The 17,538-nt window shown below is 46.9% G+C and overlaps 1 protein-coding gene and 1 long non-coding RNA gene across 10 annotated transcripts in view; one reads left to right on the top strand and one right to left on the bottom strand.

Annotated features, from left to right (window-relative positions):
* LOC144941935 (protein MTSS 1-like) overlaps window positions 1-11,887 on the top strand; it is an 85,493-nt gene extending 73,606 nt beyond the window's left edge. For 3 of the 9 annotated variants that reach the window (XM_078868445.1, XM_078868443.1, XM_078868441.1), the window contains 6 exons: window positions 1,076-1,156; window positions 1,877-2,110; window positions 3,405-3,569; window positions 4,293-4,440; window positions 5,349-5,765; window positions 6,905-11,887. In XM_078868445.1, coding sequence (XP_078724571.1) covers window positions 1,076-1,156; window positions 1,877-2,110; window positions 3,405-3,569; window positions 4,293-4,440; window positions 5,349-5,765; window positions 6,905-7,677 — 1,818 coding nt within the window. In that variant the 3' untranslated portion in view covers window positions 7,678-11,887. The remainder of the gene's footprint in view (window positions 1-1,075; window positions 1,157-1,876; window positions 2,111-3,404; window positions 3,570-4,292; window positions 4,441-5,348; window positions 5,766-6,904) is intronic. The other 6 variants (XM_078868442.1, XM_078868444.1, XM_078868447.1 and 3 more) reach the window with 6 other exon arrangements.
* Window positions 11,888-12,627: 740 nt separating this feature from the next.
* Window positions 12,628-16,683, bottom strand: LOC144942157 (uncharacterized). The gene is made up of 5 exons (XR_013639320.1): window positions 16,596-16,683; window positions 15,283-15,351; window positions 14,342-14,515; window positions 13,732-13,837; window positions 12,628-12,742 (listed from the first exon to the last, which is right to left on the bottom strand). It is a non-coding gene; the product is annotated as an uncharacterized LOC144942157 (long non-coding RNA).
* Between the last annotated feature and the right edge of the window lie 855 nt (window positions 16,684-17,538).

Raw genomic sequence — 17,538 nt, 5'->3', positions numbered from 1 at the left:
CCTCCCTCCCTCTCTGTCCAATGCGTTGGCGTGTGCAGCAGTTTGTCGCTTGCGCACAATCGCTTCCATGCCGTCGCCCACCCTTTTGGCCCCGCCCCCCCTCCCTCCTGATACGTTCCATTCATTGGCTACCACATTCTGATGAGCTCCCCCCTCCCTCTCCTCCCCCCTCAACTCGCTTTTAAGGGATTACATCTTGAATCATTGCCTCACTTGATGCAGCTAATCTGGCTGTGACGGTCCCACCTGATGACGGAGACTTGTGTTGCCTCCGAAACGTCGTGATCTTTATTTTATTTTTATTAATTTTGATGTTTTACCTACGTGACTTTACCGAAAAAACCTAAGAATATGAATCCTTGCAGTCACGAAAGCTTCAAATCTAGAATTGCCTATTTGAGTTTGTAAATGAGCTCCTAACAAGTGGGTTTACTATCTGTTCTTTATTTGTTAATTTACCTCATTGATAATCATAAACTGGGCTATATGTAATGAAAATTATCATAAACTGGGCTATAAATAATGTAAATTTGCTATTTTATTTTTACTTAATTGGCAGAATAAATGGGGTAAATCGGCGGCATAATGGTTATCACATAATGGTTAGCACCTGTGAATCTAAAGACCTGCGCTCGATTCCTGGCCACGGCTATCTTCGGTGATGAGTAATATCTGCATCAATCAAACCCCCCTTCACCAGTATGGTAAAGTACAGTCAAGCAAACTCCATGACAAACAGCAGTGGTTTGACAAAGGGTTGTACAATTTTAGTTATAAATGTACGGAGAGAAATACCATCTTCTTACGTAAAATAAATTTGGAAAATTTTTTAATTGGTCTATGGGCATTCTGGACCAATGTTATCTGGCACCTACGATTAGCACGTTTGGTTATGTACAGTGCAAAAGAAGTTCACCATACAATTATTTGATTAAGCAAGTAAACTCTCGATTAGTTGAGACTCGGGGTCTCATCATCAGCGTCATGCCCAGCAAAATTGGACCAGAAGAGATACGGACTTCCTGACAGTTCATACGGAATTCCTTGCCATTCTTATTCATTGCACTCCTTTCAGCTGGCCCAGAAGTCCATGAGCCTGGCCGCGGAGTCTTCTGCCAATGAGGGCAGTTTACCGGCCTCGGCACTGCCCCAGCAGGTAAGCTGCCCTCGTTTAGTGCATCGCATTCTCCCGTGTTAGGTGAATACCGCCACCCCATTACATTTAAATCCTGTAATTATGTCGTGGCATTTCGTAAGGGTAACTGTCAGAGGGTATCCTATGTTCTATCACAAGCTTTCAGGTGCTGAAGGTGTTTTCGGATTGACCTGAACTACGGCCGCTTGCGATGACTTTGCAAGTCTTGTGATGTTGTGAAATGTTGTCCCTTGCTGACATTGACTTGCTGGCTCTGCTAAACCTGTTGCTTTTTGTCAAGGTCTTCGCGTCTGCCGACAGAGAGCATTGAAAGGCTGCTCGTGGAATTTGATTGTTTTGTTATTGCAGTAGATATTGTTTGGAAATTTCCTTGTGAGATTCTGAAAAATTTTCAGATATTTTAGAGTCTGATTTTTATAAAATTGAATTGTTTCCCATAGGCTATAACAGACATTGTTATTGATCAAAGTGCAGTCTGCAGTCAGCTCTGAATTGATATTTTAGAAGTTGGTGCAAGTTTACAGAATTGTATAGTCAACTGTAACAAATGCACCAACGCTTGGTTATTTCCACTGTCGGCTGCTTGAGCTCCGAGGGACGTTACGTCAAAGTGAATGTGTCGCTTTCAGCGTCGTTGGTTTTGGTTTCTGTTTGATTTGTGTGTTTGTCTTATTGTTTTTGTTTTCCCCCCCGGTGTTTTTGTTGTGTTTTCGTGGACAGCAGCTCTCATGCCATGATCCTCCGCGCTCATCCCACAGTGCCTGCTTCTCCTTCCCTCCACTCCCGTGTGACGCCCTCCCGGTCACTAACCTCAGGCCGACCCCCCACCCCTCCAGCCCTGCCCGTGCCTGTCACCCCCATAACCCCACCGCTAATAAGCACCCACCCCCACGGCTCAACGACTCCCCGCCGCTCTCCCCTCTCCCCCTCTCCTCCCAGGTCCCCAGCTGGAAGGTTGGTCCTAACCCCCCCGTTCCACGTCCCAACCGAGGGCTGCCTCCCGTTCCGTATTTCGTAGAATCTGCCCATCGCCGCTCGTCGGATTCAATCGCGTCGCTACTCGACAACCAAGCCTCCCTTGATTAGCCGCCATGCCAGGTTTTGTTAGTGCTGCTGAACAATCAAGCTCTCCAGGGGTGGGCTGGTGTGTTTTTGATTTGGATGGGATGTTCACTTACAGTGAATGTTTGTCTTGGCATCATTGCTGATAGCAATTTCGTATTGACTTGCTGCAAAGGAAGGTCACTGCTTCATATGGTACGGGAGGCAGCCCTACCCAACCCTACTCCCACCCACCCACTCACCCGTGGCCGATGTAGAATCATAACGTGAAAGTTTTCCGCGTCTCCTACCGGCTATCTAAACGGAAAAGTCACTTTGACATCTCACCGCATTTTACCTTTGGCCCGGTTTGCTCAGCAGCCGTAACAATAAGTGACCAAGCACCGCCTTGTTCCACGCCAACTGGGCATTAAGCTGAGTCATAGATGTTTTTTTTTATTAATGCCGCTTAAATTGAAATGTTCTAGATCTCTGAGCTAAAATATATATAAACATCTGGCATATAAGCCTCATCCGAGCCACCACGCCAGGCTGTTACAGGGCTTGTATGGTGGGAGTGACAACAGATTGATCGCTCTTAATAAGTCTCTCGCCACATTTAATTAACAAGAAGGAGGCATCTGTAACAGTGATACAGTATAATACCCAGTGTCCATTGGACATTCCTGCTTCACCGCAGTCGAGGGCGTAACATCGTGTCTTGTAGTCGACCCAGCGTTAATCTTGCCCTGCCCCCTGATCCTGCCATCCAGATCCGCCACTCCACCACTTACTCGACCCTCCAGCCTAACTTCACCACCTAACACATCATCCTTTTTCTCCAGTGTTTCCTCCACCAAACTAAGTGCATTTTTCAAAAGTAGTAGCATGCAAACGACACGAAACTAACCATATTGCAAGCACGACATTAATTTGCATTGTGGAAGTCTCCTGCTCGAACTAGATTTCTGCTAGGCCTTAATATTGCACGATTTAAATATAAATTTTCCACATCCAATTTGTTTGTTAATTACTGTACCATTTCTTTGTAAGTTCATTTCAAAATGTTTCACGCAAATTATGAGAGATACTCTTCAACTAAAACCTATGATTAAAGCAAGCACAGTATGTTTAGTTATGTCCTGGATTATTAAGCCAGTAGCAGATGCCAATATTGTGCTCGTCCTCCTGCATCCACGCTGTGCAGGACTGGGTGAAGCCGGGACCCTACGATCTGCAGGTGGCAAACACTCTGGCGCGGCGGAGCGAATCCAATGAGAGGCCCGCGCCGATGACCATGCCAGCAGAGATGATGGCACCGCCCACACCAGGAGTGTCCGCTGGGCCAATCATGCCAGGGCCTGTCCACAAGGTACAGTGTCCACCCCATCACCTATTGTCCACCCAACGAGGTGGTGTCCACCCCATGATTTATTTTCCACCCCATGAGCTATTGTCCACCCCATGAGCTATTGACCACTACATGAGCTCTTGTCCACCCCACAAGGTGCTGTCCACCTTATGGGCCAAGGTCCTTCCCGGGCTAATGTGTCAAAGTTTATACAAGTCAATAAGTAAAAACGCGTGTGTGAACAGAGGTATCTTAAGGTTTTCATACAGATGGAAATATTAAGTTTTTAAATTTTCTCCACTTCCCACACTTCATGAGTTGCCTTACTCAGGCTTGTGCCAGAAAAGCCATCCTTAACCAGCTTGTGGTCATAGATGGACCGCAGCAATAGAAGCCAGGGGATGTGGAGTGGGTGAGACTCATCCTTCTGCCCAGAAAAAACCTCAAGTCTCTCCGGCTCATTCCCCTGTGATTGCTAAAATTATTTATACGCTTGTCATACTTTACTAAAATATGTGAGATAATAATTTATGAAATTTGCATATTTTCTAACGTCACATTTTGGCTAAATGAAGCGAACAAAACTGTGCAAACGAGACCGAGAAAAAAATTATAACAATACATACTCGACTATAAAAATGGGACAGAGATCCGATTGTTGAATCAAGTGAGGACCCTGAATTGTTCCAATTCCTCAAATGACTGGGAGCGCGGTTGCCTCCCGTGCTGCTGCGTGGCCTCCAGGCACCGGGGGACATGGCGCGGGCGATGCTGGCCCAGAGCCTCCTCTCGGGGGGCTCCCAGAAGAGTAGCCAGGAGACGCTGCCCTGCTCCAGCGGCTACGGCAGCCAGGCCTCCACTCCGCGGTCTGACGACTCCATCTCCATGCACGGTAGGGGGCTAGCCATCGAACAAAGGCGGTCACCGCATCGCACGCGTTCAGATGCGCTTACCGCGGCCGTCTGGAGCGGTCTTCCTTCCGTTATTGGGAAGCCACTGCAGCTGTGGACTTTTAAATCTAGATTGAAAACTCATTTCTTTCTAACTGCTTTTTATGTTTCGTTTGTTGTCCTTGCCCCGCACCTCCGATTACCACGGTTGGCTATGTACGGTTTGAAAAAAGTTTCTACATTTATACATAGATCCTCCCTCCCGCACATACACTACCTCCATATCTCCCTCCCCTCCCATGTTCCCTGCCTCTCTCACTTCCAAATCTCCCTCCTTCCTATGTCGCAACATTCATGTAACAAAAAGAAACTGTCGCTACATATCTGAGATACAGTGTAGTGTGAAAGCCTCAAAATGTGTGTTCTGTTACATGTGAATGAATGATCTATGCTCTCTTCCTTCACCAACCAGCAGTGATCAGTGCAGTGAAGTATGATGACACTAAAACTATTTTTAAAAACTATTTTTATTTGACATGGTAAGGCCTACTGAGCTATATAGCTCTTATTTAGAAGCGACCTGGCCACAAATGATAGCCCAATGAAGTAGCTTCTGTGGAAATTTATAGCAGCCAAATACTCCAAATGTATGTTTCTAAATGTGGAGGGAAAAACGTGAGGATCTGGAGAAAAATCCACGCTACCACGAGGAGAACATACAAACTCCAAATATACAGGCATCAGGGTCGGGAACGAACCCACGACCTTCTGTATACCAGGCAAGGTAGTCAACATCTCGCCACCGTGGCGCCCACAAACAAAAAACAATCCCACGACCCACACAGCATGGTGAAGCCCTCATCCAGCACTGAGATTGACGGAGGGCACGTGCGTGTCTGTAATCCGCAAGGTGGAGACTATGGCTACTACACGATGAATGGCGAGATGGACCGGGCAGCGCAGTCCGACTTTGACAAGTGCGCCACCATCTCGCGCAGCAGCGACATCGCGCGCGCGTACCGCCACATGTTCCAGAACAAGCGCGGCGGCTCCGTGTCAAGCGCTGCCGCCGACTCGGCCGCCGCGGCGGGGCTGGCGGCGTGCGGCGTCGCCACGATCCGCCGCACCCCCACGCTGCGCCGCACCGCCTCCAGCGGCGGCCCCATCCCTATCCAGACGCCAATGATCCCCCTCGTGCGAGGCCCCGTCGTGCCGCCCGTTCACGTGGGCGGCACGACGGGTCGGGGCGGCGGCGGCGGTCGTGGAGGCCGGGAGCAGCAGCATGATGGTGGTGGTTTGATGTCGCCTAAGCACGGCATGCTGCCCGGTAAGGGACACACCCCCCCCCCACCTCTTTCCTTTGTGAAGTGCGTGATGTCACACAGTAACAGCTGGCTTGTGGCAATATATACCATTGATCATGATGACCAATGGTTTTGTTGGTGAAAGCAACGTTGCCAAAACGCCACTCCGTAAGGCTGAGACCAAGGCAGGTTTTGGCTCTCCCCATTGTGATGAATGTTGCGAATCGGAATGACTGCGTGTCACGTATCGCGCACTCCCCCGCAATTCTGTAATTGTAACGATTCGAGGTTGCTATAGGGTTTAAGAATTGATGCATTTTTGTAAACCATGTGGTGAATATATCGCCTCCAGTGGCTACAGGGGTCACTTAAATCAACTACTTATTTTTAATATTGTTTACGAATTTTTTATAATTGGCACGCTTCTACGCATGAATAAATCATTTATTAGTGCATCATTATATCGTAAGTATTGGTAATAGCGGAAGTATGGACTGTGGAGAGTTCTGAATTGCTGTTGCCCAATGTTAAGACAATTTTCCTTCAAAGGTAAAGGCTCTCACAAGGTGGCAGCAAACGACTGTCTGAATCTACACAATACATTATCACAATCTGAATTTATACTTATTCTGGAGAAATCCGATGAGCTATAAATCTCTTTTTGACAGATGTTCAGTAGGGGCGGGTAAGAACGTTACAAGAACAAATGTAAATAATATAGTACCGACTAAAGTAGATGTGAAAGTATTGTCACCATAACTGTTATTCTTCTTTCCAGAGGGCGTCATCATTGTTATTATTATGCTGGAAAGCCTCACTGAGTCTCAAGACTCTTTTTCAAGAAGGGCCTTCATTTTGACCAATCCGTTCATGGGTGTTCACTTAGAGAAAACCCTGGGAGTTTACAGAGATAACATTCAAAGCTCTATACAGATGGATTTAATCCATTTGCTGTGCCACTGTTTCTTAGACATTTTGCAGCCCACCAAGCTCTCATTGAAATAGCACTTTTAGTTTTTTTTGTACAAAGCAACCGCACGCGGTGTCCCACACGTGTACGTTTTTGTGCACGCAGCTCGTGCGCCACACGACCGAGTGCGCTTCGTGTGTGCATCCCGCTAAATCCCCCGCTCGTGCCACGTGTCCCCTGCGCGTGGAGCAGCGCGCGCCAGCGCCTCCAGCCGCAGCGGCAGCGAGGAGCGAACGGACGGCGGCGGCAGCCCCCGGCACGTGGCGCCGCCCGGCAGGTCGTGGTCGCGCAGCGGCAGCGAGGAGGCCCTGGAGCGGAGCCTCTCGCCGAAGCGTAGCACCCCCAGCGGCAGCAGCAGCAGCACGCCAGGCACCCCCGGCACCCCGGGGCCACGCGGCTGGCAGGGCGGCGGCGGTGGCGGTGGCAGCAGGAGCGGCAGCGAGGAACGTCTGGAGGAGCGGAGTCTTTCTCCCCGGCGCGGCTCGCACGGGCCCGGGCGGGGCGGCTGGTCAGCCGGGCCGCCCCCGACCTTGATGAAACCATCGGCCGCGGTGATAGCGGCCGTGCAGGGAGGGGGAGGTGGCGGTGGTGGCGGAGGCGGCGGCGGCGGTGGCGGCGGTGGCGGCGGCGGCGGCGGAGGCGGCGGCGGCGGTCTCCAGCGGGGCGGATCGCAGGGCTCGTACTATGCGCAGGCCGAGGAGGAGCAGCGCATGGCGCAGAACTACCAGAGCATCGCCGAGAAGCTGGAGGCACTCACGGCCGGAGCGCACGCCCTGGCCGAGGAGCAATTTCCGCCTACCGTGCCGCCGCCCGGTGCTCTGCCCAGCTCCCTCCCCGAGGAGACGGACACGCTGAGCACAATCCGGCGTGGCGTGAGGCTACGGCAGACGGGCTCCAGGAGCGACCGCTCGGCGCCAATGTTCGCTTACTATGCCCTGCTGCAGGGGGAGAAGCGGATAAAGTGACGGTGGTAGGGAACGCGGGGGCTAAACGAGCAGATGGGGTGGACAGATCGGATGAAGAGTTTAACGAAGGCAAGACATGATGTGAAGGAGAGAGAGGCACAGAAAGAGATTGTTACTGGAGGAGGAATTGAGCGGATATGTGGAAGATGTTTCCAAGCGACGGGTATGTCGGTGAAACTTTGTAGAGGCCCCTTTTGTGCACTTTTGTGCAGTGTTTTAAGGAAGGACCCTGAAAAAGGCCTGCACTGGGGTTACCCATCAAATTTGTTAGCGTGTGAAAATTCATCCTGTCTTGCATAACGTAACCCACGTGATTTTGAGCAACATGCATTTTACGGCTTTCAATATTTTTTACTTTTAAATTTGTGGCGAGACAGCTCCTAAAGTTTTATCCTCCTAGAGAGGGAGGTCTGTTGAAAATGAAAGCCATAGGAGTGGGTTTTAGAAGCCAAAATTCTGACCGATTTACTTGAGGTGGCTAATTATTAACGAGTGGAGTTTACTTTCATTGAGGCCAAGTATCCATAGACAGCGTCTCCAAAATGGAGGCATGAATTTTGTATTGATAGTTTTTTTCGTGATTTAAAGCTATATTAATACAACAATGTAATGCAGCAAACACAAGCGATGTAGATATATAAAATGAGTGAACGTGGCTTCGGAAGCGCACGTAATCTAACACCACAACCTCATGCGCACTATTAAAATAATTATTGCAGTGGCATGAATCACGATTTTTCAAATGTCAACGGACAGCTGAAAATACTCGCGGCACGTCTGGAAATGAAATTGCATCGAGAGTAAATGGCTTTATTACTTCAATATTGACGTGCCGTCAAATTACCGCAGCATTCCCAATCCCAGTAGTGTTTGCAACCACCTCCATTTTTTCCCCTCCGACTCGACCCAGCGAACCTTCATGACCCCTTGCAGAGACTCGGTGCTGAACGGGCACATACACATTGGTGTGCAGCCCTCGGTCGATCCACTGCAGGACGAGGGTCTCTCTGCGCCGTGAGACTCTTGGGGGTTAGGGTTAACCGTACTTCAGCGCATGCCGGTCACTGCGGGTTGGTGAAGGCAGGGAGCATTGAAGTGCAGTGGAACAATTGAATTTACTTCACTGCCCTCTGCTGCCAACAACGTAGCTCCGCGTGCGCCTTGCACAGTTTAAACGACGAAGGTGCACATCGTAGTGGGTGATTCAGATATTGGAAAATTGAGGAGAGATTGGATTGACTGTGTATATGTGTGTGTGAGGCAAATAGTGGAATTTCATCGATAGTACCTTGTGGATTCTCGAAAATGACCTAATAAATGTCAGCCGGTCAGTCAAGTTAATGCAAACGTGCGTAGGGAATGGCTGAAATATGTGCATTTCATCAATGATGTAGAGTTTCGGTGTGAATATTATGCCAAAAGCGAACGTTCTTCTCAAGCATGATTTATTTATTTATTTTGTTGCTCGTTATTTTTTTAAATGGGGACCACGCGCAGTGGCTGAGGTGTTGTGTGCTGGCCGGATGTCGCCCGTGACAAACCACGGCAATAAACACACGGATAGCGTGCGCCGAGTAACAGCATGCGATGACTGTTCCTGTAATAGCCTGAAATAACAGTTACGTGTGTTGATGCTGTCTCAGTATTATAAATTGACAAAGGTTGAGTATTCCTAGGTTTAACTCTTTACGAATGCAATCGGTTGGTGTTTGTAAAGTGAATTGCACAAATCTTACTCCTTGTGGCGGTTAGCACAAATATTTTGAAAATAACTTAAAATTTTTGTTCAGGGATTCTACTCTAGTGATTTTATTTTCGTAAAAAATGATGACGGTTTTTCTATTTTCTCTGGCACACAACTGATATACTTTTCATTGCATATAAAACACGTGTGGCTAGTGTCACTGAAAACAGGCCTCGGTATATTTCTTTTCTGTTTTGGCATTTTATGGGCACACACACGTATATAATAATAATAAAAGGGTGGTCAAAATGTTTTAAGATCGAAATGCAAAAAAATACTGGGGTCAGATAAAACTGCTTTGACAGCAGCATTTAGCATTAATATCTGTCTTCGTGTATCTCGGCATCAAATCGGTTAGATGAATCATTATATAATTATACATGGTATATATATATTTTTTAAAATGTTTAGTAAAAAAAATCTCTAAGACAAATACCCTTAAACGTTTATTTTGAACATTGTTCTGAAAACACTTTGACCACCTCTTGCGTGTATATTTGTTATATGTACGCATACATATATGTATTTGTTAATACATATGCATACAGTATATCGTTTAGGAATTTGTCTCTCGTGTGTACATTTACGTTGGTTAGTGCTGGATCACCTTGGACATGCAAGTAGACTCTGCCATCCTCTTCTATGAGCCAGAATTGTGTTTGCGCGTTGTCACATGCTCCGTACATAGCCCCAGAGGAACACGCGGACTAACCCCCAGGGGGGGGGGCCCGTGTGCGTGCTGTGAGCCTGCAAGTTTTTCACGAACACATCTTCCGAAGAAGAAAAAAACTGCACTACATTGTCCCTCCTCTGAGCCTTAACTTGAGTTGCCTGTTGAAATACTGTGTGGCATTTAACCTATTGGGCTTTAGCTGTAACTTTATCGGAAGAGCTAATATATTAACACATGGTTCTTTTTTCAGGCTTCATTCGATACATAAGTGACTTACGAACATATAGAATTGTCTTACAAATGTACTCGCGTTAATAACTAAGAATATCGTATTTTTAAATGTATAACCAGAGCCTGTGTTATAACAGCCAATTTAGTAAACGTCACAGCTCCAAGTAGTCGTCCCTTCATTTTGATGTGTGTCATGTATGGCCCCATTTGTTAAATTGATTTTCACGGTAGCCTAGAGATTGGCACAGTCTGATTTTTGGGAATACCCTAATTATAGGCCGACAGCAAATACCACAAATCGCCGATGGCAATTTGTCAGTGGCCAGACGCCTTGACACGTTAAAGACAATTCTCATTTTCGTCACCCTTTTTTCAACATAATGACACGAATGCACAATCTATTGTTTTTCGTTGCGTAAATTTCCTCGCGATTGGCAGCGTTGCGTGGTGCGGCCCACCGCTGCCCCCAGTTAAGAGCCAAGTCCCAGAAATCAGACTGCTCGCCCCGTACACTTCACCCATCGGCTCGTGTGCCATCCGACACGGCAGGGTCCACACAAACGGTCCTGTACCTCGAACAAAAAAACACCCTTTTGCCAGTGGCATATCCAGTGGTGTTAAAACGGCTAATGCCGGTATGCTGTGTGAACATGGGAATGAGCGCGGAGAAGCTGTCGGTTTGGGAAAGGCAAAGCTCAAACACACAATTGCTAATACCGATTTTGGTAATGCAGCAGAATGCAACTTGTCCCAGGTGTGGAATGTACCGCGTGGGTTGAGGGGGCCAGCCGCAGCAAGACGGGGAAGGGGACAGGTTGGGGGTGAAGAGAAAGAAATGGCCCCCCTCGTAGGATATGCCACTTCGTCGTTTGCCGTTACGATCTGCTGAGCGGCGAGCGGCGAGCGGCGAATACCAGTGTCACCTCAAACAGTTGCAGTGAATTGTAAATATGTAATAAGTAAAATAGAAAAAAAGTAATGGTTTCAATTTAATTAATTCTCTAACTAAATGTATAACTAGAAGGAAGTAACATTAAGGAAAAACATGCTTTAAAGTTGCCTGCATTACGAAATAATTGTGATAACCGCTTTTAAGTGTACAGTCCAGAAAGTGTCGTCACCTCGGGTGTGTTGCGTCAACTTCGGGAGTGACCGAAGCAAGCGGGGGAGTTCCACTCGGAGGTGAAGTGCGGGGTCCTGTCGTGTGCATTTCCATCGTGACTGACATTAACACAGTGTTCCCAGGCTCACACGTGCTTGTATTTAAAAGGCAAGTCTCTAGTGTGTTTGTGAAAATAGTGCTTTTGTATGACGCACTCAATTGTTGGCCAAATATTCAAACCCAAGAAATAAAGCGCTACTATTGCACACATTACTACGTGGGCTATCTTACTTTTGAAATCGCACGAATGTCACCCGTGTATGTGTGTTTGGGAACCATTGGCGTAGTGGTTAATGTGCTTCGAAACGAACCTGGCAACCGGAGTTCAATTCCTTGCCACGGTTAAAATCGGTAGTGAGTGATATCAGAACACAGTCTCTCCCAGGCCGACTCGAAAGTAAATGAGTACCTGGTGCAATATGTAAACATCAGCACTGGAGATACAAAGGCGGCCGGGTGTGGTTCTGGCCACACCCAACGTGCACCGTGCTGCCTGTATGGATGCTCGCTCACATAACGTGCCCCAATAGTCTATGCATGTCTGTGTGTGTGTAGATGTAATCTCAAAATGCAACAAAACTTGTATTGCAGACTCCAAATTTGAGTCTGAGTTGGAGATCAGTATTGAGGAACTAGAAATTCAAACACTTGATAGAAATTAAGTTTACTTAAATCGTGTTGAAATAAGTTAAAAGCTTAAAGGAAACAAAGCATTACACATTTGCAGCACATCACATTCTATACTATGATAGGGGTGGCTAAATGTCCTGACTCTACCAGCCACATAATAGAATATGTATATTGCCATGAGCCACAAGACCCACGGCCGGTTCGCTCGTGCTGGTTGGCTGTGCAGTTTTGAATTCAGAAATCTGCAGGAGCGCCCGGGAGTACGCACGTCTGGCTCTGCTGTCAGGGGAAAATGTCCACCTTCGGCAGCTCTTTCCAGTTTCAAATGGAACTATATTGAAAAAGTAAACAAATATTCCAATCTCTATTGAGTTGCACTTGAACAGCCAGGGAGCCACCTGTGGCTTGCAAGCCACGGTTTGGCCACCGCTGTGCCATTTAGTTAACTCATACTAGACAACAGGCACGATTACATAAACATTCACTCATATTCACTGCAGCGTGGTTTTGATTATTTGGAAAACATTTTCCAGCCGTGTGTATTTTCCTTTGTGATGTTGAACACCAAGTAGGTCTCGAAGTTTGGAGGCATCGTACAAAAAGTAATATCAGGGATCCCAGCTGCCTGTAAAACAACGCAGGCATTACCACCAACACTTGTGCAGTACTCGAGTTTGGTTTCAGACGACCACTGCCTTAAGCGATCACCTCAGAGACTGAGGGGTCTCTGTTCGGATCAATTCACAGAAACTGATTTCAGTTCGATTCAGATAGTTCAAGCAAGCAAGACACCAACTCCATAAAAACATTTTTTTTGGAAGAGCGCGATTTTTAGTTGCGAGAGATTCAGTGATTCAAGAGAAGCCTTGCATTCTAGTGAGCAAAGCTTGTTTATGCCACTTAAAATAACGTTGCAACTTTTAGACACCATCCTCTGTTACCAAATAATATGAATACAGCAACATTAACAGTGGAAGAGTGGATGGATAGACTCTCAATGAGCAGTATTCAAATCTCGGGATAGCTATGCTGTTCAGCACATATAAAAAAGCTATTTGTGATCATTGTTGTGGTTAATGTGAAAAATTTCCTTCCTCGGCCATTCTGGCACACTACTTTGTGAATGTTCCGAATAGATTATTTATCTCGTGAGAAAATACCGAGACCACAATTGGAATACACGTGTCGAAAGATAAAGAGAGAACTCAATAGCAATAATTATTTATAAATAACTACGATTTGCAGTACTTGTAATTGCATTTAATTCGAGAGGCCTACAATTTATGGAATCGATTAGGTCGGTGTTAATTGTGGTCAGTGGTTAAGCTAATATTGGGATTTTTGTGTAATTAGTATTCCTCTCGTGGTGACATTTTCATCCGATGTTTCTCATCATTCATTGTCTTTGGCAAATGGGATTCTTTGATTTGATTTCCGCTGCAGCCTTTGCTCACCACTTTGTGGAAAAAGAAATTGAGAATGTTCTTGCCGACAGCAGCCGCTCACCAGTAAAGTACTTTTGTACTTTAACGCAACGCAGCTGCGTGCCCTGCAATTCACGCGCACGTCGTTTTCAATCTCGCCGGACAGAATCGATGGGTGTCTGCTACTCACAGTTAAATGTGGATTTCATTGTGAAGTAGATGTTGTCGATCATATTCTTTGGGGTTCTGAATGACCAGCTTAACGACCGGATACACTCCTCCACCTCATCTTCCTTCTGCACGCACCCACACACATATCCATTTGTTAGACATTCATCATTATAATCCTGCCACAGCTATGATATTGTGTTTCTATTATATATAATGTCATTGTTTTGGACTGTTTTCCCTTATGAATTGATATTGCATTTTCTCGCAATGGAATTAATTTCCATTCGACTGTATTGGATTTAGATCCATTGCATTGTATTGAATCGCACTGCATATTATTGGATTGCATTGGATGGTTCTTCCCATTGGATGTGCATTGCATGATAGTACTTCGTTGCATTGCATAGTATTCGATTGTATTCCAATTTATTTGAATGGGATTTAGTTGCTCTGCATTACATTACATTGTATTCTATTGCACGGACGTGGATGGCATTCATTTGCATGGCAGTGTGCACTTATTGCATTGTATTGGGAGGCCCACGTCGACCACGCTACGCCGCTGGTCCCGCCCAATTGCATTGCGTTGAACCGCGGTGCATTTCCACCGCAGCTGTGAATCGCGGTACCGTGAGCAGGTGGGGGCGCAGCAGCAGCTGGTGCCGCATGCCCAGGATGAGCAGTTGTAGGCGCCGGGTGTAGTCCCACGACGGGTGCTGCCGGTGCAGCTGCCCCATGAGTTGCTCGAGGCCCGACACGCTGGCCGAGGCCCAAGCCAGCTTCTCGTCGCAGCCCCGCATCCTCTGGCGTCCGTTCGCCGCCGCCCGGGATCACGCAGGCCAAGGGGTTCACGGTTGGCACGTACGGGAGAAAGAGGCGCAGGTGCAAAGTAAAATGACGTTCGCTTTTGGTCGGTGCTTCGTGTGGTCTCGTCACCACTATTTGTGTCCTCAGTGTGTGTGTGTATACCTCGTCTTAATTCCAGGTAATGCGACTATGCTTTGTTTTTTTTATATTTTTTAGTGTATTTACTTTGCAGTTTAATGAATTGCATTTAATGTAAATTGTGCAGCTAAGTCAATGTTACAGCACCAGCAACGGGCCAATTCTTTTCTGATTGTGGGGTTAAGTCGAGGCGAGCCTGGATATTGCTTATATGGTTCGATTGCCATAAAAAAAAACACCTTTTGTTATACTGCTTCGAGGCTGTGTGGATTACTAGCCCTGGTTCTACGTGGGTAAAATTATATAGAAAAATATGTTATAAACGAGTCAAATGTGTATGAGACTCCCATGAATTAGTATGTAAAGTCGAAAAATAAGTTCATAGAGCCGTTCGTGAGAATACAAAATTGGAGCCATTGCTTTTGAGACCCTTTATCAGCAGAGGATAGGATAGAAACTCACATTGTTGTATTGTACATTAATTCCAATTATATGCTCCCCACCTTCACCAGTATGATGAAAACAACTTCCATGATAGGGGAGGCCTTTATCTGGCAGTGGATTGACAAAGGACTCAAGCTATAATTAATCAAATAAAAGATGGGATTAAATTTATGCAACTGACCAGTTTCTTCAAGTTGAGTTTGGTGATGTGCCTGATGAAGAGCTTGTAATTTTTGGGGAAATAGTGCTCCTGCAAAACAAACAACTTCACTCTTAGTTTATGTAAACTGATGGCCACATTTTACTCCTATTACTATTTTTATTTCACAAAATCAACACCTTGGACTCATAGGGCAAATGTAGAAACACAAAACCACGCTTTGCTCCATAAACAATTACACAGTCACAGTCTTTTGTAAAGATCACGTGAATGTGACCAGATTATCTGGCACACATGTGAAGATCATCCCTCGAGTGTAATTTAACAATGTGGCTGCATCATGTGGCTGTAATACACTCTTATTTCCTGCTAGAGCATTCCGGATTAAAATGGATTTTGCCCAAGGTTTCAAAAAAAACCCAACTTGCTCGCCTAACTGGCCTCGTATCCCCATGTCACCCCGAGTCTAATGTCTTGCCACTGCTGACGGCTGGGCCTGCACTCGAGGAGGAGCTCTAGAGAGCTCTAGAGAGATATTTTGAGAGGATATTTGGCCGACTCTTTCATGCCGGTCAGATGTCTTGGAAGGGGTGGGAGTTACTCCCACGTCACCCCACAGCACACGATCTGTCAATCAACCAACTGTGGTGCACTCATTCATACTGCTGGGTGAACATACGCGGAGGGATTTAAGAAACGTGAACCATTGTGTTTAAATGCCAAACAAAGAGATGGAGCTGGTCACCTTAAAAGGTCCAACATGTTAACCATTACACAGCGGCCGTATCTCAGCAGCAATTTCCCATGGTACAGGGGGGGGGGGAACCGAACACTATTTCCCTGGGCCACTTTTCTGCCAAACAACTTCCGAAGTTCTTTGCCCAAGGGTATGTCCTTGGCTCAAGTGCTTTCAATCTCATCTAATCACTCTTCGCCTCCAAGCACCACACTCTGTACTGTTCTAGGCTTCTGATATTTTTAAGGTGACAACATCACATTCACCGGATGCAATTTAACATCTCGAGGACATCAACTTATTGAGAATGATAGGTGACCGTTGCTGATGGCCTGAGGCTTAATCTGTTACCAAGAGATGAGAGATCCCAAGGGTCAAAGGTCTACCTCGTAGCGAACAACCCAAACTATAACCAATATTTCACGGTCAGGAGTTCAAAGTGTTCGACATCACCAAGGCAACCGACTGAGCATGACACACACACGGCTGTGCAACCAACCCAGGTGCTCTGCATTAAAATAAGATCCCGAAAATATAACAGACAAAGGAGGGTGGATTTGACTGCAAATGATCAGGAACCGGCCACCCCCACCCGCACCCCCACGTGTGGCTTCTCCCCTGCCTTGTATCTCAAGCGGTTGGAGCGATGCAGCTCGGAATTGAGCGCCTCGAGGTCCCAGCACTCAGACTCGGTGTACGGGGCGCCCCACTCGCCACCCGTGCGGGAAGCGAGGCAGCAGCACAGCAGCAGCAGGGCCGCGACGCGCACCGCACGCTGCCGCTGCTGCCGCTCCTGCGGCATCGCGCTGCTGCTGCTGCCACCGCCGCCCAGTGAATCCTCAGCGAGCCGACCGATCGGCCGGCCGGTAGAGCCGCAACGTAAACCGACAATGAGCGCACGCCTACACATCGGAACAAACAACAGTAATAGTGAGGAACAACGAGACTACGGTGGCAATACTCATCGCATCAAATTCCAAGTGTTAAAAACCTGGTTTGGAGGTTGGCTCAGACAATAATCCGTTCGATGTACATAAAAGCGGTACCAAATTTGTGGGAAAGTCAACGGTGGTCGTCCGATGGATAGGGTCTCCCCCGCCATAAGAATGTGCAATTTTCACCACTGGTTCAGGGCAGTAATCGGAAGGAGACCACCACCTTAATGCTTATTTGAGCAGGATATTCCTTAGACTTGTTTTTAAAGGTTCAGCCATCGGTGACCAACCGAGACCGTAAACTCGCGATGCTTTAGAACCTGGTTTAATCATGGGTGGCTGAAGCCTAGTTTTTAATTCAGTATCTCAGAATTGTAATACCAATTCGGTGCTCTAAGCCCGAGCCATCCGTCCATTAGGGCCTCTACATTTAAACGTCAATCCACCTGGTGCCGAAGGTCAAGTGAGGGACATGTTGAGTTTAATAAATATCGGCAATATCATTAAAACACATCAACTGTACGATTTGTTCCACTGTGGGTGACGGATAGAAGGAACAGTGGCACATTGCTTAGCGCACTGCACCATAAACCCAGTGACTTGGGG

Source organism: Lampetra fluviatilis, chromosome 26 (assembly GCF_964198595.1).
Source record: "Lampetra fluviatilis chromosome 26, kcLamFluv1.1, whole genome shotgun sequence".
NCBI lineage: Eukaryota > Metazoa > Chordata > Hyperoartia > Petromyzontiformes > Petromyzontidae > Lampetra > Lampetra fluviatilis.
The sequence above is the reverse complement of the archived record's forward strand: the minus strand, read 5'-3'. Positions and strand labels throughout refer to the sequence as shown.